Source organism: Salmo trutta, chromosome 11 (assembly GCF_901001165.1).
Source record: "Salmo trutta chromosome 11, fSalTru1.1, whole genome shotgun sequence".
Lineage (NCBI taxonomy): Eukaryota > Metazoa > Chordata > Actinopteri > Salmoniformes > Salmonidae > Salmo > Salmo trutta.
In genome coordinates this window covers 10,619,124-10,644,233 of record NC_042967.1, presented here as the reverse complement: position 1 = coordinate 10,644,233, position 25,110 = coordinate 10,619,124, and the positions used below count along the sequence as shown (strand labels likewise).

The following is a 25,110-nucleotide window of genomic DNA, read 5'->3' as shown; positions in this document are numbered from 1 at the left end:
AAAAATGACTGAACTAAACCACAGCCGAAAAATGCAAGAAGTATAATCTCCAAGACAACCACATCATGGAATAACATTCTTATTTATTATAGTGAAACAGATGAGAGGTATGTGAAATGAGTTTTGGCAAAATACTGTACATTTTTCACTGAGTTATGCATATACAGGTTACGTTAATATATTAGTTGGCTAATATTATATAAGAAAATAATTGAAATGCAATATTATTCACAGTACATCTGATTAGCATAAGAGCCTCATATAGGACAGATTATCATGGGTATCATTTTAAATATTTATTTTACTTTTTCCACATTATCAGGGAATTACATTATCAGGGAATTACATTATCAGTTGAATCTTTAACGTACATGTCAATGTGTAATGAATGAGCTGCATATATCCGTCTTTCAGATGTGTCGTTAAACGGGTGTCCTGACTCTCTGTGGTCACTAAAGATCCCATGGTACTTATCATAAGAGTAGGGTGTTAACCCCGGTGTCCTGGCTAAATTCCCAATCTGTCCCTCATATCATCATGGCCACCTAATCACTCCCAGCTTCTAACTGGCTCATTCATCCCCCTCCTCTCCCCTGTAACTATTCCCCAGATCGTTGCTGTTAAATGAGAATGTGTTCTCACTCAACTTACCTGGTAAAATAAGGGTAAAATAAAATAAATATATGCTACCAATGATGCAAACAAGATAACATAACACTGTACATTAAAGTACATGATGTTATCTCGTTTGCATCATTGGTAGCGTAAAGGCAGCTCATTCAAACAAGATGGCATAACATTCATTATGTGTACATTAAAGTACATTATGCTATGTTATACATTACATTAAAGATTCAATGACCCCTTTCATTATTTGGGTCAATGAATATTAGGCAGTTAAACGTATGGCGTGCACAGGAATATTGGATATAAAACCAAAGTGACATGCAAGGTGATCAACTTGACTTAGATAGTAATGTGCAGAAAAACATGATTTACACCAGGAACCATCTTTACAGACAGCTTTCTGACAAGTTGGGATCACAATGATCACTGCAGTGGGGGTGTCATTTTAACAAGGACTAATAACACAGTATTATACAGTGTTAATATTTAGTTCTTTTGAACATTCAAACTCTTGTTTTGGTCAATGTAACAGAATATACACATTTACATGACCATATGCGTAGGTGCTTCAGAGAAACTGTTAAAACAGATGTCAGTGAATGGGAGGGATTCGGTGCGTTTGAGGTTCTGGGTTAAAAAGAAATAAGGTTCAGTGAGTAATACAAATTCACTTGACGATAAAGATGGATGGAGAGAGAAACAGAGAGGAAGAGAGAGGACGGGATAAAGAATATCCTCTACTATGACGATGCTCTCGTTTAGAAAAAGAGAGAAAGAGGAAGACAGAGAGAAACAGAGGGAAGGGCAACAGACAGAGAGACAGACAGACAGAGACAGAAAGAGAGAGAGAGAGCGTTGTGTTCTATCTATACTGGAGGAAGCGTTTGAGAAGGTTGGGGAGATGTAACTGAGGGATGAGGTGTAGTCGAGATCGGCCCATATAATCTCTGATACTGAGACGACACAGCTGACATAGTGACGGAGGTGTTGCTGCAGAGAGAGAGAGAGAGAAACAGAGGGAGAGAGCAAGAGATAGAGATTATCTGATTAATCCAAGACAGCCTCAATATCATCCACTTTTATAATCCAAATAGCAATGTTTTACAAGGGATTCTGACTTCTTCCCACCAGCTGAATGGAGATATTTCCTAACCTGGTCCCAGATCAGAATTAGTATCAGGAAACTTCAGTATCGATTTCTGATCAGACCACAAGTTTTGCATTAAAACAAACATATGAGTTAGTTATACAGTACAAACTGATCTGGAATCAGGCTAATTTTCCCATGTGAACTGAGCACAATCTTACCTTCATGCAGCAGTAACGTCTCCTCTGCTGAGCTGTTAGGTGGGGCTGACTCCACCGGTCTCTTCAGCTCTAGGTTTTTAGCGTTAATGTTCGCTCCAAACTCTAACAACACATTGATGATCTCAGTACAGTCCTTCTGAGCTGCTGCATGGAGCGGGCTCTCCAGGAACCTGCCCTTCTGCACATTGGCCCCTGTGGAGCAAACCAGACAACATTGGTTTAGTTCAGTAGGTCACACTGTAGCAAAATGGTTTGCAACAGAAAACACGAATCTATGATCTGAAGGGACACGTTTGTGTAGTTCCTTCCCGTTTCACTCAGTTTCAATATATTCTCCCTCCTGAACACGCTCCATGTTTGTGAGTACGGCATCAGGTAAAACAATGTCCTGTGACATACCTTTCCTTAGTAAACGCAGAATACAGAATAAGAAAAAAGTACAAACGGATGAATCGTAAAAATAAAATCAAAAATGCATTGATGCCAATGGGAGAGATCATTTCAAGTTAGGACCAAAGTGTCTGGTTAGTTACTGACCTCCATCGAGGAGTTTCTGTGTGCACTGGAGTCCTGAGGAGATGCAGGCGATGTACAAGGGGGTTCCTAGGTGAGGAATATCATAATCCACGTCTGCTCCCCATGTGATCAGTGCCTCCAGACAAGCAATTCTGCCTACACACAATACGTCCTGCGTTACCAGGATACTCTCATTCAGAAACGCATTCAGTAGTCTCATCTTAGAATAGAGGGGGGGAACATACTAAAATTACAGCCAGAGTATTTCAAAACCTCACAGTAAAGTGGACAGCTATCTGTATGACACACATATCCTGCGATGGCAGTCCTCCTACAGTACCTTTGCTGGAAGCTTCGTGTATGGGCGAGGGCTGGCACATCTCTGACTGAGGCTTGGCTCCGTTTTCCAGCAGTACCTCTGTACAGCTGGCACTGCCCACTGAGCAGGCATTGAACAGTGGCGTCACCCCATCAATGGTGGTGGCATTTACCTGATCAGATAGATGGAGCATTGTCATAAAACCATGTGTATCTATCTATAAGTTACAAAGTTACAACAAAGACAAGTCAATCAGAATGTAAAATAATTAGTTGCTGCCAAAGTTACAACAAAGGCAAGTCAATCGGAATGTAAAATAATTAGTTGCTGCAACAAAGTTACAACAAAGACAAGTCAATCAGTATGTAAAATAATTAGTTGCTGCAACAAAGTTACAACAAAGACGAGTCAATCGGAATGTAAAAAGAGGAGTTGCTGCCACAGCATAATGATGTCTCGTTCTGACGTGGAGTGTATGTGTTTGTGTGTGCATCCGTTTGGTCATGACTTACATTGGCACCAGCTGCAATAAGCGCCTTGGCGCATGACGCGTGGTCTGACAGGCAAGCCTCATGCAACGGCGTCACATGGTCTATGGTAGGGATGTTTGCGTTGTAACCCTGGGATGACAACAAGAAATGTCTGCATTCATTATATAGGTCTCACTTTCCCTACACTTTATTTTGTGTAAATGCTCCACAGATGGTCATACTATCAACACACTATCTGTTGATAAGCAGCTGCTTGCTAAGGTTACGGTTAAAATTCCAATACGGGTGACACTCTAAGAAAAAAGGGTTCCAAAATGGTTCTAAGGCTGTCCCCATAGTATAAATCATTTTGGTTCCAGGTAGAACTCTTTAGGGTTCCATGTAGAATCCTTTGTGTAAAAAGGTTCTACCTGCAACCAAAAGGGTTTCACCTGGAACCAAAAATTGTTTTTTCAAAGGGTTCTCCTATGAGAACAGGTGAAGAACCCTTTTTAGTTTCTAGATAGTGTAGAGTGAGGGTTAAGGTTAGGTCTAGGGTTAGGGTTGAGTTTAGGTTTAGTATAAGGGTTAAGGTTAGCGCTAAAGTTAGTAGATAGATAATTGAAATATTACTGGCAGTCTGTAGAGCATCTACAGATGGACTATCCAAATAAACTTTTGGAAATCTGACTACGAGGGAAAATGGCAAACATATATGTATCTTATCTGGAACATACAGACAGAGCATCAGCATTTTATTTTATATAAAGGTGTCAAAACAGTTCCTCTGTCCTAACACAGTATAAACAATTGGCCAGAAAGCTTTGCGTTGTGTGTGACTCACCTGTGAGAGTAGGGTCCTGAGGGCCAGGAGACGGCCCTGACACGCTGCCTCGTGGAGAGGAGACCGGTCCGCCCATGACCCTGGGAGATGGACAGACAAAACACTAAGCATCTCCAAAACAACACACATTACAGTCATACGTTTACAGTGATGGCCCTTCACTATCATACAAGCTCTTAATGGTCACATCCACATGCACACATAAAAAAAATATATATAACCAGCACATTCCCATTCGGGTCTGATACATTGACAGCATTCATCATAGCCTTCACTCTCTGTCGGTATCCTTATTATTCAATCATTACCGTAATCCTCTGTTTTATTCACTGCTTTAGCACACTCTGCCAACCCGGATGTCCTAGCCGTGTCTGAATCCTGGCTTAGGAAGCCCACCAAAAACTCTGAAATCTTCATCCCTAACTACAACATTTTCAGACAAGATAGAACGGCCAAAGGGGGCGGTGTTGCAATGTACTGCAGAGATAGCCTGCAGAGTTCTGTCTTACTATCCAGGTCTGTACCCAAACAATTTGAACTTCTACTTTTAAAAATCCATCTCTCTAAAAACAAGTCTCTCACCGTTGCCGCCTGCTATAGACCACCCTCTGCCCCCAGCTGTGCTCTGGACACCATATGTGAATTGATTGCCTCCCATCTATCTTCAGAGCTCGTGCTGCTAGGTGACCTAAACTGGGACATGCTTAACACCCCAGCCATCCTACAATCTAAGCTTGATGCCCTCAATCTCACACAAATTATCAATGAACCTACCAGGTACCACCCCCAAAGCCGTAAACACGGGCACCCTCATAGATATCATCCTAACCAACTTGCCCTCTAAATACACCTCTGCTGTTTTCAACCAAGATCTCAGCGATCACTGCCTCATTGCCTGCATCCGTAATGGGTCAGCGGTCAAACGACCTCCACTCATCACTGTCAAACGCTCCCTGAAACATTTCGAGCAAGCCTTTCTAATCGACCTGGCCCGGGTATCCTGGAAGGATATTGATCTCATCCCGTCAGTAGAGGATGCCTAGTTATTTTTTTTAAATGCCTTCCTCACCATCTTAAATAAGCATGCCCCATTCAAGAAATTTAGAACCAGGAACAGATATAGCCCTTGGTTCTCTCCAGACCTGACTGCCCTTAACCAACACAAAAATATCCTGTGGCGTTCTGCATTAGCATCGAACAGCCCCCGTGATATGCAACTTTTCAGGGAAGTTAGAAACCAATATACACAGGCAGTTAGAAAAGCCAAGGCTAGCTTTTTCAAGCAGAAATTTGCTTCCTGCAACACAAACTCAAAAAAGTTCTGGGACACTATAAAGTCCATAGAGAATAAGAACACCTCCTCCCAGCTGCCCACTGCACTGAGGACAGGAAACTCTGTCACCTCCGATAAATCCACTATAATTGAGAATTTCAATAAGCATTTTTCTATGGCTGGCCATGCTTTCCACCTGGCTACCCCTACCGCGGTCAACAGCACTGCACCACCCACAGCTACTCTCCCAAGCCTTCCCCATTTCTCCTTCTCCCAAATCCAGTCAGCTGATGTTCTGAAAGAGCTGCAAAATCTGGACACCTACAAATCAGCCGGGCTAGACAATCTGGACCCTTTCTTTCTAAAATTATCTGCAGAAATTGTTGCAACCCCTATTACTAGCCTGTTCAACCTCTCTTTCGTGTCGTCTGAGATTCCAAAAGATTGGAAAGCAGCTGCTGTCATCCCCCTCTTCAAAGGAGGGGACACTCTTGACCCAAATTGCTACAGACCTATATCTATCCTACCCTGCCTTTCTAAGGTCTTCGAAAGCCAAGTCAACAAACAGATGACAGACCATTTCGAATCCCACCGAACCTTCTCCGCTATGCAATCTGGTTTCAGAGCTGGTCATGGGTGCACCTCAGCCATGCTCAAGGTGCTAAACGATATCGTAACCGCCATCGATAAGAAACAATACTGTGCTGCCGTATTCATTGACATTGGCCAAGCCTTTCAACTCTGTCAATCACCACATCCTCATCGGCAGACTCAATAGCCTTGGTTTCTCAAATGATTGCCTCGCCTGGTTCACCAACTACTTCTCTGATAGAGTTCAATGTGTCAAATCGGATGTCCTCTGGTAGTCTCTATGGGGGTCTTTTCTCTGTATACATCAATGATGTCGCTCTTGCTGCTGGTGAGTCTCTGATCCACCTCTACGCAGACGACACCATTCTGTATACTTCTGGCCCTTCTTGGACACTGTGTTAACAACCCTCCAGACGAGCTTCAATGCCATACAACTCTCCTTTGAAGGCCACTTCAAATGACTAAAATGTAATGTAAAAATGCCTTCAACTGCTCTTAAATACAAGTAAAACTAAATGCATGCTCTTCAATCGATCGCTGCCTGCACCTGCCCGCCCGGCTAGCATCACTACTCTGGATGGTTCTGACTTAGAATATGTGGACAACTACAAATATCTAGGAGTCTGGTTAGACTGTAAGCTCTCCTTCCAGACTCACATCAAACATCTCCAATCCAAAGTTAAATCTAGAATTGGCTTCCTATTTCGCAACAAAGCCTCCTTCACTCATGCTGCCAAACATACCCTCGTAAAACTGACCATCCTACCGATCCTCGGCTTCGGCGATGTCATTTACAAAATAGCCTCCAACACCCTACTCAATAAACTGGATGCAGTCTATCACAGTGCCATCCGTTTTGTCACCAAAGCCCCATATACTACCCACCACTGCGACCTGTACGCTCTCGTTGGCTGGCCCTCGCTTCATACTCGTCGCCAAACCCACTGGCTCCAGGTCATCTACAAGACCCTGCTAGGTAAAGTCCCCCCTTATCTCCGCTCACTGGTCACCATAGCAGCACCCACCTGTAGCACGCGCTCCAGCAGGTATATCTCTCTGGTCACACCCCCAAAGCGATTCCTCCTTTGGCCGTCTCTCCTTCCAGTTCTCTGCTGCCAATGACTGGAACGAACTACAAAAATCTCTGAAACTGGAAACACTTATCTCCCTCACTAGCTTTAAGCACCAGCTGTCAGGGCAGCTCACTGCACCTGTACATAGCCCATCTATAATTTAGCCCATACAACTAACTACCTCTTCCCCTACTGTATTTAGTTATTTATTTTGCTCCTTTGCACCCCATTATTTCTATTTCTACTTTGCACTTTCTTCCACTACAAATCTACCATTCCAGTGTTTTACTTGCTATATTGTATTTACTTTGCCACCATGGCCTTTTTTGCCTTTACCTCCCTTATCTCACCTCATTTGCTCACATTGTATATAGACTTATTTTTCTACTGTATTATTGACTGTATGTTTGTTTTACTCCATGTGTAACTCTGTGTTGTTGTATGTGTCGAACTGCTTTGCTTTATCTTGGCCAGGTCGCAATTGTAAATGACAACTTGTTCTCAACTTGCCTACCTGGTTAAATAAAGGTAAAATAAAAAATTAAAATAAAAAACATTTAGAATTACTTCCCAAAAGCCAGTCGTACCAGTCCACTATCCATGTTCATATGTTCAGAAAACTGAAACCCAGTTGTCACAGCTGTCACTAATATCACAGAGCATATAACAGAGCGCTGGATAGATTTTCACACTCTCACAGTGTGGATGGAACTATATATATATATATATATATATATATATATATATATATATATATATATATATATATATATATATATATAACTGAAGCTCAACCAAGCAGGCCATCTGGCAGGCATAGCCTTGTACAACGGGCAGGCACAGCCTTGTACAACGGGCAGGCACAGCCTTGTACAACGGGCAGGCACAGCCTTGTACAACGGGCAGGCACAGCCTTATACAACGGGCAGGCACAGCCTTGTACAACTGGCAGGCATAGCCTTGTACAATTGGCAGGCACAGCCTTGTACAACGGGCAGGTACAGCCTTGTACAACGGGCAGGCACAGCCTTGTACAACGGGCAGGCACAGCCTTGTACAACGGGCAGGCACAGCCTTGTACAACGGGCAGGCACAGCCTTGTACAACTGGCAGGCACAGCCTTGTACAACTGACAGGCACAGCCTTGTACAACTGGCAGGCATAGCCTTGTACAACTGGCAGGCATAGCCTTGTACATCTGTCAGGCATAGCCTTGTACAACTGGCAGAGCAGAGCTCAGTCTCTCCCTACACACCCAACAACACTACCATCCACGTCAGATAACAATATTTAGGTGTTTTTTTTACAATTATTTTATTAATCCTTTATTCAGGTGAAATCCTATTGAGATATGAGTCTCTTTCATGAGGGAGCCTTGAGTATAATAAAATGTCAGCAATACTTCCACATAAACATCACACAGCAATGCAGTGCAATATTCAATACTACATACCCATGTCTCCGTCTCCCCACGGAACATCTAGCCATTGATAGGTATATGACATTCCTGCCTGTAGGAGAAGAGGGCGCCTGTCACCTACTGTACTGTTACTGTACTGAAGGGACTTGTTGTCACTGCATGGATTCACACAGGCAGAGCTGTGACTGTGCCGGCCATCTTTGGAAGGGCATCTGCATCACCTGACTAGCTCATGTAGTACACTAAAATGGCCTGTTGTTGCTACTATCTTTTATGATGAATAGGACGACTAAAATACTGTATATTTATTTTTTTGTTGTTGCAAATTGACATGAATTTTGATAGATATTTTTTGGGGGAAAGGACAATAACAGAGACTCCTCGGTCAAGGTATACATAACAACAGGTGCCAATGAGGACCACCACTGGTGCAGAGATAAATAGCGTTTGGAAGCTATTCTTAGGAAGCACATGTTAGAGCCACAGTAAGTAGTTAATTCCAGTCACAACAGTAACCTGGAATCCCCCTCTCTCTATTTTCTCTCCTTTCTCCAGGAACCCAGCCAACCTTTCCCACAGCCCTGATCTTCTATAGCTGGTTGCCTGGTGCGGCTGAAGCCCATTATTCTCATTCGGACAGCACACGGTGTCTCTCTTCTAGCAGGGTAAAACGGTAGCTCTCATGAATATTGCAACAGTGCACTGAACATGTGACGTTTGCTTTCGCTTAAGGCTCCCCTTTGCCACACTGAGCAATAACAGGAGGAAGCAGAAAGGGCTAGAATATCTGCAATTTGTATTTCTGTTTATTTATTCTGCTTAAATAACAAACTATTGCATTTAAAACATTTGGATGTCAAAGTAAATGAGTAATCACGCAGTTACAACCCTAATGTGACCCAGCTACTGTTTAGATTGGATACAGCTGTTAAAGAGATATAATCAGGTTTAATTGTCTGAAGCTGCTGCTTAGTCTAGTTCAAAGGTCATACTCTTATTGTCTTGTGTGAGAGTCATGAGAGCACACAGCAGCTTCAGCTGTTGTAGGCCAGTCATTATTAAACTTTAATAGACACATGCCCCAAGGCCTACTACTACACATAGACCTAGTAATAATACTAATAAAGTATGTGTTAAATACATTTAAAAAATGCATTTGTGTTATGATGTAAGATGTGTCCAAGGCGTTTGTTTGATTATGTCATGATATTCTTATATCATAGAGCTTCATGTCACATGCTGTAGCACAGTCCCAAATAGGCTGGATCCTATGAGAATGTTTCAGAACAGGTGCCTTTTTCACGCAACATTTCCATGTCAACCCCTCTGTCTACCTCAGATAAACTTGACACGAACAGCACAGGAGTTCTATAATAACATTGCACTGTGACAGTCCGAGACGCACTCACCCAGTGCGCAAATACGCAATTGTGTGTGCGTAAAACGCTACTGACCTTGGCTAGTTAAAATACCCCAGCAGCGTGGTTTCTTTTTTGCGGTGTAATCGTCTGTGTTCTCTAACGTTCTTTTCCTCGGCGTGTTTTCTGGCTGCTGCTCGCTCGAGCTCTCTGCAGATGGAACTTCAGGCATGTTTACATCAGCTATCTGTCCCCCGCACCACAGTGCACCATGATCCAGTCTAAATCCTGCTCTCTGATTGGCTGCTCGGCTTGTTGTCGTTTCACTGCCAAGGACAAGCACCACAATAACATGAACAGGCAGAGAAGGAGTTAAGGGAGAGAGAGAGAGAGAGAGAGAGAGAGAGAGGAGAGAACGATAAGAAGGTGTGGGGGGTAGGATATATTGTGATAGGGCGGAGAGAGAGAGAGCGCAAGAGAGAGAGACGACTGAGGGGATGAAGAGAATGTGGTCGCTGTGGCAGTGACACCCTGCTATTTTTATCAGAGGTTAAGAAATGGCTTAGACCAGAACAGCCTTTACCCCCGCTGGTCTCAGGGTTAGGAACCGTTCTGTTTATAAAGGATTCATTCTGCATGGTTTGAAATATTAAAGTTTGACCTTTGAGTTGAATATACTATTTGCTATTTTGAGTATGCCTAGTTGCTTATGTAACAAGCATTTGCTTGCAATATTCAAATGAAAAAGCCACATACTGTTTATAACGGTCATTGGTCACGTTATAAGGTCATAATTGTCAGGTTATAATCAGGGACAGACATAATGCAGGTTTTCTTTGGTAGTTAATTCATTGATCAGTCCTTGATTGACCAGAGAGTTTACATATCTGATGTCCCTGGTCTGAAATAGTCCATGATTATGAGGGAATTTTAATAACTAGTTAATAAGTATTTTGTCTCTCCAGAGCCATAATTGAATAGCCCTACTATAGGTTATCAAATCAAATAGACTAGTTAAACTAGTTGTACTTGGGGATGGAAAGTTAGAGCCTCTCTAACCTCTCTCTAACATGCTTCTGTTCAGCTCCAAACATTCCTGTCTGACAGTCGCTGTGCATAACCTACGTGGAGTATGACTACAGGCTGCAGCCTGTAACTGCCAAGTCTCAGCTGGGATAGAAACTTCATTTGACATACTCTCAAAAATGTGCATTTCATGTGTAATCTCATCAGATCACTTGATGATTGCAGTGCACGGAATACGCTAAGGGCGGAAGCAAGGTTGAATCAGAGACTTCTGTCATGCCAACCCAACGTGCCGTCATGATGCCAAAGGTTCTGGGTCTTTTCCCTCATCCCAAGTGTGGTTGTTACAATGCAGTACTTTCCCCCAGTACCTCAGCAAGAAAAGAGCATTGAAAGACATCAGGAAGAAAGTATATCTAATGCACAACGTATCTAAGTGTTTCTAATGCCCACAACGATAGGCTGAGTAGTTCCTGGGCAGACTGGATAAAGTTGCCTGGCATGTTACAGACACAGAGCTGTTAGAAAGCTGGAATACCCTAATACACACACTTTACTGTTGAAAGTGTGTGTATGACCCTCTACTATAGAATAATAGTCTGTTGCCTTTCACAGAAACAACTACTTACTGTGCCCTTGTCCAAAATCATAAAACTCTTCTGCAATGCGGGCAGCCTCCTTCCGATTCCCCTTCACCACATAGAAGTGGGTGAGAATATTCAGGCTGATCTTGACAAAGAGCTTGACGCAAAACAGAGCGAATATGGAGAGGTAGACATTGGAGTAGTGTACTGTGCCAAAAGACTGGCTATCCACATTTGGAGTCATTGCTTCCTTTCTTGTCTATCCTTGCTTATGTCTTGCCTGGCTGTCGGTGGCTGGCTGCTAATGTTTTGGAAATTTCAATGGGGGGCCTGTGTTGTGTTGACTCTGGTACTGGGTCATATGCCAGCCCAGAATGACACAGAAATTCCCCTCAGCAGCTGGGTCGAGACCAGATCGGATAAGTTGGAGAGAGCAGCTGTATTATAGCGCTGCCTGCCTGCCTGTGGGACAACTGGGGCCCATAGTCATACAGTGTCTCAGAGTAGGAGTGCAGATCTAGGCTTAGGCCCCTCCTATCCATGTATTCTTATTCATTATGATCTAAAATGCAACACTGAACCTAGAGCAGCACTATCAGCACTCCTACTCTAAGACGCTTTGCGGATACAGGCCTAGGGCCATTTAGACTCTGCCAGCAGCCCTAGGGCAGGGAATACAGTACAGCTATTGCCAGGGCCTTTGTGACTGTGACCTGTGGTTACTAAAAGCTAGCCCAGGCCTTAATCTTAGTTGAACTGTGGTTTGCTCCATTTTGTTGTGATGCTTCTGAAAGGTTCAAAAATATGTGTTGAGTATTTCTTCTCTTGAGGTTTAACATTATCTTGACTCATGTACTTTTACTTCAAAATTATATTATCTACTGTCATAAAATTCCTAAGCCATTACTGGTAGTGTGAACTGTAGTTCACCTCCATAACACATGGGGCAATGTTTCTCTTTAATGTTCCATCGATTACGGAAAAACCATCCTGTTCCGTATTTCTTTGTGTCAAACTACACTTCCTGCTTTTGCAGCTAGAAGTGTTCCGCATCGTTGTGTATGAAACTGTAATATAATTGTATTTCAAAATGAATACAGTGTTGTCGAGGGCAAATTCCCTCTTCGCCTTCTCGCTCAGCGTGATGGCAGCTTTGACGTTTGGCTGTTTTATCACGACGGCGTTCAAAGACCGGAGGGTTCCGGTGGATATCCACGTCTCGAGAGTAATGCTGTGAGTGATGACTAGCTGTTATTAGTATTATTAAACTACAGTGAACATGCATTGCTTTGGTTTAGATAGATCACGGAGTGAAATATATCACATTTTTATTCGTAGAAACAGTTATTGGTCTCAATTGGCTACATAGCTAGCTCGGTGCATGAGTCTTTGCTATGGTGCTAACAAATGCTAGCTCGAGGTGATCATTGAATCCATATGGCAATATTGACGCCAATCAATCTAACAGACAGCAGTGTATCAAACTGCCTGAGCAATGAACAACAGTTGTTTTTGTCTTTGGCTACTACGTAGCCTGCCAGCCAGACTGGATGCCAGCTGCTGCTGCTTGCAACATTGTATCCAATAGTTGAACAGCACGTCAGCGCGGAATATTTTGTCAAACTGTAACCTAGCTGCCAGTAGATCAAATGTTTCCGACCTTACTGTAAATAAGAATTTAGCATATGAACAGATCATGAGCCATGGCACAATTCGTTTTTTTTTTAATTTCGGGAAATTAGCTGTAAAACTGCAACATGTTCTCTCAGTATCATGGCAAAATGTGTAGAATACCATGAGATTAGCTATAAAACTGCAACATGTTCTCTCAGTATCATGGCAAAATGTGTAGAATACCATGAGATTAGCTATAAAACTGCAACATGTTCTCTCGGTATCATGGCAAAATGTGTAGAATACCATGAGATTAGCTATAAAACTGCAACATGTTCTCTCAGTATCATGGCAAAATGTGTAGAATACCATGAGATTAGCTATAAAACTGCATTTTTTTTCTCTCTGCCCTGTGGCTATATGTGTAGATTTGCAGGAAATTACTTTTAAACAGCAACATTTTCTCTCAGGCTCATGGTAAAATATGTAAAATAGCATGAGATTTGTGTAGAATTGTAGGAAGTTAGCTGTTGTCCCCCCTTGCTCAGACCTTGCGGGGGCCCGCTGAACTGTGGCATGCCATTCTAGTAGCTGTACCAAGCCATACAGTGCAAAGTGTAGCTAGACAACATTGCCTAAATGTACAGCCAGAAACCATAAAGTAAATGTAGCCTACTACTATATATGGTGTAGCCAAGACAAAAAACAGATATTTTGACAGCTTATTGTTCCACGTGGTGAAAGAAATGTCTTGGCCTAATTCTAGGATGCAATGCACTGCACACAACTAACTCGGCCTTTACCATTTGACAGGAAAAACGTAGATGACTTCACAGGACCCAGGGAGAGAAGTGACCTGGGGTTCATCACCTTTGACCTCTCTGCTGACATAAAGCCCATATTTGACTGGAACGTCAAGCAGCTCTTCCTCTACTTGTCTGCCGAGTACGCCACCAAGAGCAACGTAAGTGTCTTACAACGGAAACTGTTTACCATTTAAGAACCAAACGGGGAGGTACCTACCTGAAATGATCTAATAGAAAGGAGGACCAAGGCACTCTTCGAACTCTGTTTTCTGTTTCGACTAAACGGTTTCTGTTGCAAAATGTTGTGAAAAATCGGCGTGATGAATACAACCCAGACCCGTTCTCTTTCCTGTTGATCTATCAATTATCATTGTCATACGTTCCTCTTGGCTTGCTTTGAAGGGATGAACTTCTATAGGTAGATTACCCTATATATAGAATTGCAGCAAAATAGTCATACTTCTACACCACCAGGAGCAATGTAAGAACTGACCTCTTTCCTTTATTATGTATCAATAATCATTATCACACGTTCCTCCTCTTGGCATGGGTAGGCTGGTTGCCACACACTGTTGACACATTGGTTCTTCTATACATCACACACATTTAATTGGTGGAAGCCAAGAAGGCAATATGGTTTGAAGGGTAACATTTTATAAATAGTGTATCCTAAGAAGTAGCCTGGGTTGGTCTCAGGTCTGTTTGTGCTGTGTAGTCCTATGTAAACTATGACTATAGGAATTTGATACACAGTCGTGAAGAGAGCACGACAACGCCTCTTCCCCCTCAGGAGGCTGAAAAGATTTGTCATGGTTCCTCAGATCCTCAAAACGTTCTACAGCTGCACCATTGAGAGCATCTCGACTGGCTGCATCACCGCTTGGTATGCAATTGCTTGACAACCCACCGTAAGGCGCTACAGAGGGTAGTGCGTACAGCCCAGTACATCACTGGGGCCAAGCTCCCTGCCATCAAGGACCTGTATACCAGGAGGTGTCAGTGGGGGAAAAATGCCCTAAAAATTGTCAGACTCCAGCCACCCTAGTCATAGACTGCTCTCTCTGCTACCGCACGGCAAGCGGGCCATAAGACTGCTGGACTATTTGCATTGACACTCTTTTTTTAAATATAGATTGTTTTTATTTTTTGCACTGACTCTTGCACCAGCTCTATGCACACTTACTGGACTCTACCCACACACACATACTACTGACACTCCAATACACACACACACTACATATGCTCACACACAAAACACACACATGCAAATTGACGCCACACAGACACACGTTCACACACACTGCTGCTACTCTGTTTATTATCTATCCTGATTGCCTTGTCACTTTTACCCCTACCTACATATTACCTCAACTACCTCGTATCCCTGCACATTGACTCCGTACCGGTACTCCTTGTATATAGTCTCGTTGTTATTTAATTGTGTTACTATTTCCGTATTATTTATTTTTAGTAAATGTTTCTTGCTTTTTAACGCTGCATTGTTGGGAAAGGGCTCGTAAGTAAGCATTCCACAGAAAAGTCTACACCTGTTGTATTCTGCTCATGTGACAAATAAAATTAGATGTGATACAGATCTGGGATCAGGCCACCTAGGAAGGTGATATGCGTGGTAAAATGGCCACCTAGGAAGGTGATATGCGTGGTAAAATGGCCACCTAGGAAGGTGATATGCGTGGTAAAATGGCCACCTAGGAAGGTGATATGCGTGGTAAAATGGCCACCTAGGAAGGTGATATGCGTGGTAAAATGGCCACCTAGGAAGGTGATATGCGTGGTAAAATGGCCACCTAGGAAGGTGATATGCGTGGTAAAATGGCCACCTAGGAAGGTGATATGCGTGGTAAAATGGCCACCTAGGAAGGTGATATGCGTGGTAAAATGGCCACCTAGGAAGGTGATATGCGTGGTAAAATGGCCACCTAGGAAGGTGATATGCGTGGTAAAATGGCCACCTAGGAAGGTGATATGCGTGGTAAAATGGCCACCTAGGAAGGTGATATGCGTGGTAAAATGGCCACCTAGGAAGGTGATATGCGTGGTAAAATGGCCACCTAGGAAGGTGATATGTGTGGTAAAATGGCCACCTAGGAAGGTGATATGCGTGGTAAAATGGCTGCCAGCTAGTGATACTTAACTGCGACGTGTTGTGCTTTCTTCCAGGCCCTGAACCAGGTGGTTCTGTGGGATAAGATCGTGCTACGGGGAGAGAGCACCAAGCTCAACCTCAGAGACATGAAGTCCAAGTACTTCTTCTTCGATGACGGAAACGGTCTTCGGTAAGCATCCTCTGTTCACCCTCACTTTTATTCAGGTGCCAGTACCTAACCATAACAAATCAGGTTTTTGATATAGCATTGGTGTGGAATCGGTCTTGATGCCATTTTATTTAATCAAATAGTTTGTCACATACAGTTTACAGCAGGTATAGAAGGCACATCAACATAATCATTTTGCTATACCTTTTAAACCTGCTGTAAACTATCTGACAAATACAATTTAAACTGATTTTACATTGAGAAACAAATATTTGTTTCCCTTTAGTCCTACATTTTATTTTAACATTTTTTTTACCTTTATTTAACTAGGCAAGTCAGTTAAGAACAAATTCTTATTTTTAATGACAGCCTAGGAACAGTGGGTTAACTGCCTTGTTCAGGGGCAGAACGACAGATTTGTACCTTGTCAACTCGGGGATTCAATCTTGCAACCTTTCAGTTTCTAGTCCAACGCTCTAACCATTGTGTTGAATAGTTATGGGAAACCCTTTGTATGCAGCAGAGGGCAGTATAGGACCGCTTTTGGCACCTCTCCTGCTCCTCCCCAGTCTTTCCAATGGAAGTACTGTAGGAACGCTCTATGATGTTTAAGGCCTTTGTGTGATGATCTCTCCACCAGGGCGAACAAAAACATCACCCTGACTCTGTCCTGGAACGTGGTGCCCAACGCTGGGATCCTGCCCCTGGTCATGGGCTCTGGCCACATGTCTGTCCCCTTCCCCGAATCATACGAGACCACCAAGAGCTACTGAACTGTTCCACCGTTTGTATTTGCTGTGTAATCTTTTATGACTTTTAATAAAAGTGGACATTTGGGAACGGTTCAATTGTATGCCTTTGCATTAATGCTGCCACAGAAAAAAAGACTGTCTGAATGTTGCTAGCAGTGAAATCATTGCTTCTTTTTTTCCTAAATTCCTCTCAAAGCTCATTAGAGGAGAGACCTTGGATCATCTACTTCAATGCACTTTGAGAGAGGTGAGGAATCGAGGAGGATGCAAGGATTTGACTGCTAGTAATCCTTGGTTTAAATGGTCATTGCTGAGATGGACTTAGTAACTAGAAAGGCAGGACTCCTCATGCTTCATGTAACTCTACAGTAGTTCTCAGTACCTGTATAATGAATGGCAATGTGAAATCATTGAATAATTCTGTTTTTGTTTGTTCACTGTAGATGTTGCAAATCTGAAAGATAATTCTGTATAACTGGTTATTAGTAGAGAAGAGGAAGATGATTGGTTAGAAAGGTCCCGAGTGGCACAACGTCTAAGGCCCTGCATCTTAGTGTAAGAGGTGTCACTACAGTCCCTGGTTTGAATCCAGGCTGTATCACATCTGGCCCTGATTGGGAGTCCCATAGGGCGGCGCACAACTGGCCCAGCGTCGTCTGGGTAGGCCGTCATTGTTAATAAGAATTTGTTCTTAACTGACTTGCCTAGTTAAATAAAAAAAACATATGTAATGTTAACATTTTACTGACAGATGGCGCCATATGACCACAAACACAACCTACCACTTACCTGAAGCATTCAGAGTAGTTGCCACATTTTGAATCATGGACATTGGCCCATAGAATAAATTTCGATGTCTTATAATTGAGTTCCCCAAAACAATATCTGCTCTATTCATAATGTTTTGAAATGATGGTATATGAATATAATGGCTACAACGGCATCGTTTGAAATGTGCCTATGTGCTCCAAATAACTAAACATAGCTCACTGTACCTCTAAAGAATGTCCATAGGTCGTAGACTAGACAGATTGGCGATATCAACATTTAATTGGAGGCCTCACGTTTGAGTGGGTTTGCAGAGGTAGCGAGTGGAAAAACATCCATTGTATGACGACAGGAACAGAAAAGCCCAAGGTTGTTGACACACCAGCCACAGTTGAAGGGGAAATGTAATTATAGCTAGCCAGATATTTGTATTCAAGAGACTGAGACTGATCTAATCTTGGAAAATAACAAGTTCATATAAATTGTTCTTAAGACCACATGTGATATGCAGGGGAACCAAACAAGAGTTGGGGAAATTCAGCTGCGTATCTGCTATTTAGACGAAGGGTGTTTAGTGAAGAGTTGTACAGGTTATTAAACCCAAAGTGACTTCCACTTTAAGACAAGGGGGAAGCTCACCAGGGTATCTCCTAAACTAAGGCCTAGATTCAATCAGATCATGCGTTAACTAGCGATAGCTGACACCCGCATTATAGCTGATGTTTAGGCAGTGTTGGAGGTGGAACTGGGTTGGAGCTGTCAAATTGGTGAGCAGCCTCTTGTGCACTGTCACCAAGCCACACATTCCCACTGGCGTTAGAAGTTCAGAACGAGAAAGTGTAGGCTATATAGAAATAATTTACGCTCAAAATGAAAAATCATTAAACGAAATGAGGATTTATATGATTTCCATCGAGGTGTAGATTACATTCCAGTGTTTGAATTTGGAAGCAAGGCTGTATGGGATGTATGTTAATGCGACTGTGCAGCCAATGGATATGTCTGCTTTAGGTATAATGCCACAAGCTGCTTGTGGATTTGACAGCTCTAAGGGACAGTTCAAACTTCCAAAATAGGGGAGGGTTGTGCGTTTTTTTCCCTGGTTTACATTGGCTCTTTTGCAGGTTTTTCTATATAATTTCATCTATCCTAGCCACATTTCCTCATCTGCTTGCATGCGCCTCCACTATATCAAGGTGTTTTTGTACTTCCCTTATGCGTTATGCCTTTCCACAAGCTAACTTTGACTATACCACTATAGTCTACCAGTCTGACTGTCTATCCTACTCTCTATCCACCATTCATAGTGATAGGTGGATCGTTTGTACAGATGTGCAATAGGCTAAGTAGCAATCATACCACACATAAAACCATTCAAAGCTGCATCGTTTTTTCAATATGAATCCACAAGAACAAATAGGAATAGCTGATAGGCAGCGGAGAGGAAAGGTGCATCAATGCTCATGAAAGAACAGTGAGACATGAGACACGCAGCTCATAAAGCTCCCCTATTGATTTTGTTTAGGGACAATATACAATTATCCTACATAGCATTATGTAGGATCATTTTTTTTTTTCAAGTGACCACAAAATTCAACTTTTACTTCTGATATTGAGATGCGCTGTCTGTCGTCATTGATGGAAACACAACTCTGATGGAAAAATGTACATATTGTTTTTATACAGATTTTAGAATATTCACATGGAAATCTGTTGCCAATTGGATGGAAACCTATTTATAGATACCCTAAAGACTCTGGCTAGTGCGCTAGTCCAGTTTCACTTTTATTATGCCTCCGCATCATGGTTCATCAACAGTCCCAACCAGAATCCACAGAATTATCACAGACTCAGCCACTAGGTACCTATCCAACTATTTTTCATTTGTTAGAGATGTCCACCAGCATAATACCAGAGCCAGAGACTCTAATATTCAGTGTTTTAAATATAAGAGTCTATCTGATGAGAACACATTTCTATATACCTGAGCTGTTGAGTGGAACAAACTACCACAACAACTCAAAGCCTAAACAACCATAACAGCTTTTAAAAATAATGAAAAAAAGCTAGCTAATGAGCGAACAGTACCCCCACTTCCTTCCGTTCTACTAGCAAACGTGCAATCTTTGGTGTGGAGTAAAGGTGGTCTAGAATTATTTCTCTGTGGTTGCACATTTAACATGCTGATAGAAATTAGGTAAAACTGATTTAAGTTTCCCTACATTAAAGTCCTCGGCCACTAGGAGCGCCACCTCTGGATGAACGTTTTCCTGTTTGCTTATGGCGGTATACAGCTCATCGAGTGCGGTATTAGTGCCAGCATCGGTCTGTGGTGGTATGTAGACAGCTACGAAAAAATACAGCTTATCATGAGATATTCTACCTCAGGCGAGCAAAACCTCGAGACTTCCTTAGATATCGTGCACCAGCTTTTGTTTACATATATGCATCGGCCGCCGCCCCGTGTCTTACCAGAGGCTGCTGTTCTATCCTGCCGATAGAGTGTAGAACCCGCCAGCTGTATGTTCTTAATGTTGTCGTTCAGCCACGACTCGGTGAAACATAAGATATTACAGTTTTTAACGTCCCGTTGGTAGGATATTCGTGCTTTCAGTTCGGCCCATTTATTTTCCAGCGATTGAATGTTAGCTAGCAGGATGGAAGGCAAAGGCAGATTAGCCACTCGTCGCCTGATCCTCACAAAGCACCCTGATAATTTTCAGCGAAATCTCAGTTTCCTTCTCCAGCGAATGACGGGGATCTGGGCCTGGTCGGGTGTCTGTAGTATATCCCTCCCATCCGACTCATTGAAGAAGAACTCTTCATCTAATCTGAGGTGAGTAATCCCAGTTCTGATGTCCAGAAGCTTTTTCAGTCATAAGAGACAGTAGCAGCAACATTATGTACAAAACAAGTTACGAACAACGCGAAGAAACAAAATAGCATGGTTGATTAAGAACCAATAAGACAGTAGCCATCCCCTCTGGCGCCATCATAGTAACAAGCAGGGAGAATGAGCTCAACCATCTGGCCCATATCCCTGCATGTTGTAACAGGGATGCTGTTACCCCCCCCCCCCCCCCACAGTAAATGTCTAACTCTCCCTAATGAAGTTTCACCTCCAACGTCGCCAAAACATCCTCTATGCAGATGTCAGCTAAAGCGGTTCTGATTGAATAGAACCCCATGTGTTTTTTAGCACAGAAGTAGAAACACGAATAGGTAAAATCATTTAGGCGATAACTCTGCATTAGCATAATGCGTCTTTATGGGGTGTGTAAATGAGAAAACCGTTCAGCAGCTTTTCATTCCTCTGGGAAGTCACTGATACCCTTTTCACACTATTTTGCCAAACCGGACAGTGCTGACTCAGATTTTTCATTAAACATTATCCTATCTAGCAGCTATAGTGGATTCTTTACCAGTACAGCTCAGTAGTGTGAGAAGGGTACATAAAAGGTCTCTCTGTCATGTTGTGACACAGAGCAGAAGTACCAGAGTGGATCCACTTCACACAACCTCTTCTTCAGAAACACCGCACAGGGGCTTCTGTAATCACTCAAGGGCAAACCTAAGGCATGATCAGCATGTATTAAGCAGCCCTGGGAACTCCTCCTGTCAGAGACACAGAGCGCGGGAGGGAGACGTTATCCACCTGTCTGGTGGACAGGGAGGGAACCTGTTTTAGAGGGAGAAAGATGTGTGTCTGTGTGTATCAGGAGTGTGTGTGCATGTATCAGGAATGTGTGTATCAAGAGTGTGTGTGTGTGTGTGTGTGTGTGTGTTTGTGTGTGTGTATCAGGACTGTGTGTGTGTGTATCAGGAGTGTGTGTGTGTGTATCAGGAATGTGTGTATCAAGAGTGTGTGTGTGTGTGTGTATCAGGAGTGTGTGTGTGTGTGTGTGTGGGTGGGTGGGTGGGTGGGTGGGTGGGTGGGTGGGTGTGTGTGTGTGTGTGTGTATCAGGAGTGTGTGTGTGTGTATCAGGAATGTGTGTGTGTGTGTGTATGCACGCATCACTGTAAGTCGGTTAGGATAAAACTGTCTGCTAAACGGCATATATTATTATTATTATGTAATTATTATATTATTGTGTCAGGAGTGTGAGTCAGGAGTGTTTGTGTCGGGAGTGTGTGTGACTGTGTGTCAGGAGTGTGAATGACTGTATCAGGAATGTGTGTGTGTCTATAGCTCATCGTATGCTTCCCAGTTGAAACAGTTTTTTTTCCAGCTGTTCATGCAAATGGCATTTTTTTCTTCGGCGGTGATTAGTCAACAGTAGGGATTCTTCAATGAAGTGTTTGTTGTCATTCGAAGACAGACGACTAGATTTCATGTACATTTTTCCACTTGAGAAATACTGCACCAAACATGTTATTTAGATGTAAAATTGCACCGCAAAAACGTCAAAATGAATTACAGATATCTTTACTATTTTGCGTAAGTATACTTTTGCTACGGTATCTCAAGAAGGGACAAACCGTAATTTTGCCGCTTTCATCTCGTTTTCCAAGCAAAGGTATTTTAAGGGCGTATGCGAGCACAGACGTTCTCTTCGTCCCTAGCCGAGTTCTGCTAGAAGCAAACTGAATCAATTATGTGGATGCCTTTAACCCCCCCCCCCCCCCAAAAAAACTATTTTCTACTAGCACTGACTTTTCTGATAACTTCTTTATTGAGGATAAATGTACTTTGATTGTGATATGTGGTTGTCTCACCCAGTTATCTTAAGAGGAATCCACTAACTGTAAGTCACTCTGGATAAGAGCATCTGCTAACTGACTAAAATGTAAATGTGTGCATCAGGAGTGTGTGACTGTGTCAAGAGTGTGTGTGTGATAGTGTGTCGTGTGTGTGTAAGCTAAGGGCTGAGAGATACCCTGGAGCTGAGGGATACCCTCGAAGTCACAGTCACACCCCACCAAGTAGAGAAGGCCAGTTCTATTGTGGCCAGGGGCTATCTCATCCAAAATATGCATGTTTCAGCAGTAGTGGGACACCCTTCTGGTTACACATCAGTAAACAAAGAAAATAGGAAGACAGTTCAGGGTTGTCCTATTCCGAAATTACAAAGAGAGCTTGGATCATAGAGCTGTGATGTTGCTGACAGGGCATAGCCAAATAGTAGAGCTCAGTCATGTATAGTTGTATGAAAAAAGAATAGTGAATGCATGCATAATCTTCTAGACTCTTGCCCTGGATCCACACGTTAACAACATTGTCAAATCTTAATGTGACAGGTCAAATAAGGGTTCGATAGACATTGTTTGAACAGACTTTTTAAGAAATTGAAAATTCCGAAGAGGTTGATTACGGGCGAGTTTGTGTTTTAGTCAAAGTTTCTGGAAGGTTTTGACAGCAAAGCCTCACGGTAATTTAAATTCACCCTCCCCCTTGCAAACTTCCAGGAAGAAAAACAACATTCATCTTATTCCCAAGCCTCAAGCCCTTCTACTCTCAAAGAGAGAGAGAGAGCAGAGAGAGACAAAGGGGGAGAGAGAGGGAAAGAGAGAAGGGAGAGAAAGAGAGAGAGAGAGAGAACCCCACTAGGTCATCAGGCAGATGTTCATAATTACATGGCACCTTCATGGTATCCATATCACAATGCACAGGAGACATGGGAGGTCAAAGTTCAGCCTGCCTGCTGCCATTATTGTACCTTTCAAGTGTAGTGTTGCTAATGCTTTGTGTGAGATGCAACTCCCAGTTGCTGCACGATAGCCCAATGCGATTATGCAGAGTCTGGGTAGGGGAAGGTTAAAAGAGCTGCTACATCGGAATATTCAAGATTTGGAAAGGAAATAGGCCTTTCGGAGCCATGTGGGGGAGTTCAAAATGACTCAGGTGGGACGATGGTTTGGTGTGCCAGTGACTAACAGGAGACTATAATTCCCTTAGTGTGCATTGAGCTAATGAGCCAACAAGCAAAGTGAATTTATACCCATTGTAACCGCCACATGACCAAAATCGAATTGAATTTGCTCTCCTGTTATATGAAATATGCTTGTGAAAGCATTCAGATGTTCTTCATTGGAAATTCAATCCCTGTGGAAATTCAATTCCCTTTTTTAAAAAAAAGATAAAAAAATATGCTGATCATACCGGGAAAAACCTTACTGCAATTACCCTTTGTCATACCTGATATCATGTGATGCCTTGTTTAGCTACTGCTCAGAGTCAGAATTTAAGAATGCAGGGGGTAATTCTGAGGCAGACAGATTCTGCTAGCTATCCCCCATTCACCCGTGGCATGCGCTGCTCCTCTCTGGCAGCCTCTGTATCTTTGGCCCTAGTTATGATGCCATTCTGGCTCTTCTCCCAGTGTCTGGGAGGCACAGTCCTCATAGACTCACCCTCAGTGGAGTATTACTCCTGTCAGGGTTGGGGTAAATTCCATTTCAATTCCAGTCAATTCAGGAAGCATACTGAAGCATACGGAAGCATACGTCCAATTCTCTTTTATGCAATTCAAAGATGAACATTTGGAATTAGAATTGGAATTTGGTTTACTTTCTGAATTGACTGGAACTGAAATGGAATTGACCGCAACCCTGACTTATCTGCCCCAACCCGTAGAAACATAGTATTGTTATGGAAGTTGTTTAGGGCGTAGGTAGACTTCCACTCTACACTTCCACTACACGCATCCCAACCCTAGAAGGTAGCAGCAACTGGGCCAGGTACTGAGAGTGATAAGTAAGTGATTGCTCACAGGTAATCATACTGGAGAAGTGGATTAAGTAGCCTTCCAGCAGTTGTTGGCAATTCTTTTTCTCGATAGTATGCATTTTTCACGTCTTTCCATTGTTAGCTTGTGTCATTAGCCTCAACATTAATGATCTGCTTGGGTTGGCTGACTACCGAGTCAAGACAGAGCTCGCCCTGGATCCTGGTAAGAATGCTGTCACCTCGGCACGTGTATCTAACAGAATGAGTTACAGTGAGAGAGGAACACTGTGTGTTAATGTGTGTATTAATATCGAAACCAATAGATTTTTGTTTAGTTTAGTTCATTAGGATCCCTATTAGCTATTGCACATGCAGCAGCTACTCTTCCTGGGGTCCTCCTAAAATGTACAAATACATGATAATGGTCAGAACAATAATAGACTAGAACAACATAAGATATTATATTCAATTCCAAATAAACACATTTCTACTCCAAGAGACAACAAAAATACTATTTATACACTATTCATATATACATTCGTATTCCTATATAAAACACAGTTATAATTAGATATTTGGAAAGAGGAGAGGCGCAGTGATAGGAGATTATTTTATCCCCAAAAATGTTTTACTTGCTTTTTGTTTGAGTAACCTCTGGTGGCAGAGCATTCCACGATGACATGGCTGTATACATAACTTAGCAACGCATTGTCTGTTTTTGGTTTGGGTGATGTGAAGAAACCCATAGTGGCGTGTCTGGTGGGGTATGTATGTCTGTTTGAAGTGTATGCAAATAGATTATACAAGTGGTTAGGCA

The 25,110-nt window shown here is 42.6% G+C and overlaps 2 protein-coding genes across 4 annotated transcripts; one reads left to right on the top strand and one right to left on the bottom strand.

Moving 5' to 3' along the window:
• Positions 1-63: 63 nt before the first annotated feature.
• Positions 64-11,715, bottom strand: LOC115202201 (ankyrin repeat and SOCS box protein 5). Of its 3 annotated transcripts, XM_029766176.1 has the most exons (8): positions 9,896-9,973; positions 8,475-8,532; positions 4,085-4,164; positions 3,283-3,390; positions 2,792-2,942; positions 2,473-2,607; positions 1,936-2,127; positions 64-1,617 (listed from the first exon to the last, which is right to left on the bottom strand). In XM_029766176.1, the coding sequence occupies exons 2-8, from the start codon at positions 8,524-8,526 to the stop codon at positions 1,490-1,492; spliced, it is 846 nt and encodes a 281-aa protein (XP_029622036.1). In that variant the 5' UTR covers positions 8,527-8,532; positions 9,896-9,973; the 3' UTR covers positions 64-1,489. The 3 variants fall into 3 exon arrangements, with proteins under 3 accessions (XP_029622036.1, XP_029622034.1, XP_029622035.1); XM_029766174.1 differs by lacking the exons at positions 8,475-8,532; positions 9,896-9,973 and adding an exon at positions 11,455-11,715; XM_029766175.1 differs by lacking the exon at positions 8,475-8,532 and having other exon boundaries at positions 9,896-10,259.
• A 701-nt stretch (positions 11,716-12,416) lies between these two features.
• On the top strand, positions 12,417-16,953 carry LOC115202199 (signal peptidase complex subunit 3). The gene is made up of 4 exons (XM_029766169.1): positions 12,417-12,642; positions 13,837-13,987; positions 16,011-16,126; positions 16,746-16,953. The coding sequence occupies exons 1-4, from the start codon at positions 12,500-12,502 to the stop codon at positions 16,876-16,878; spliced, it is 543 nt and encodes a 180-aa protein (XP_029622029.1). The 5' UTR covers positions 12,417-12,499; the 3' UTR covers positions 16,879-16,953.
• Positions 16,954-25,110: the final 8,157 nt, after the last annotated feature.

What these genes read in the sequence shown, in the direction of transcription:
- LOC115202201 (XM_029766174.1), bottom strand. Translation starts at nt 11,653, where the DNA reads ATGACTCCAAATGTGGATAGCCAGTCTTTTGGCACAGTACACTACTCC. An exon ending in TGATTTTGGACAAGGGCACA is followed by an intron (nt 4,165 to 11,454) that starts GTAAGTAGTTGT and finishes TCCATCTCCCAG; the next exon opens with GGTCATGGGCGGACCGGTCT. An exon ending in ACACGAAGCTTCCAGCAAAG is followed by an intron (nt 2,608 to 2,791) that starts GTACTGTAGGAG and finishes TATTGTGTGTAG; the next exon opens with GCAGAATTGCTTGTCTGGAG.
- LOC115202199 (XM_029766169.1), top strand. Translation starts at nt 12,500, where the DNA reads ATGAATACAGTGTTGTCGAGGGCAAATTCCCTCTTCGCCTTCTCGCTC. An exon ending in AGTACGCCACCAAGAGCAAC is followed by an intron (nt 13,988 to 16,010) that starts GTAAGTGTCTTA and finishes GCTTTCTTCCAG; the next exon opens with GCCCTGAACCAGGTGGTTCT. An exon ending in GATGACGGAAACGGTCTTCG is followed by an intron (nt 16,127 to 16,745) that starts GTAAGCATCCTC and finishes TCTCTCCACCAG; the next exon opens with GGCGAACAAAAACATCACCC.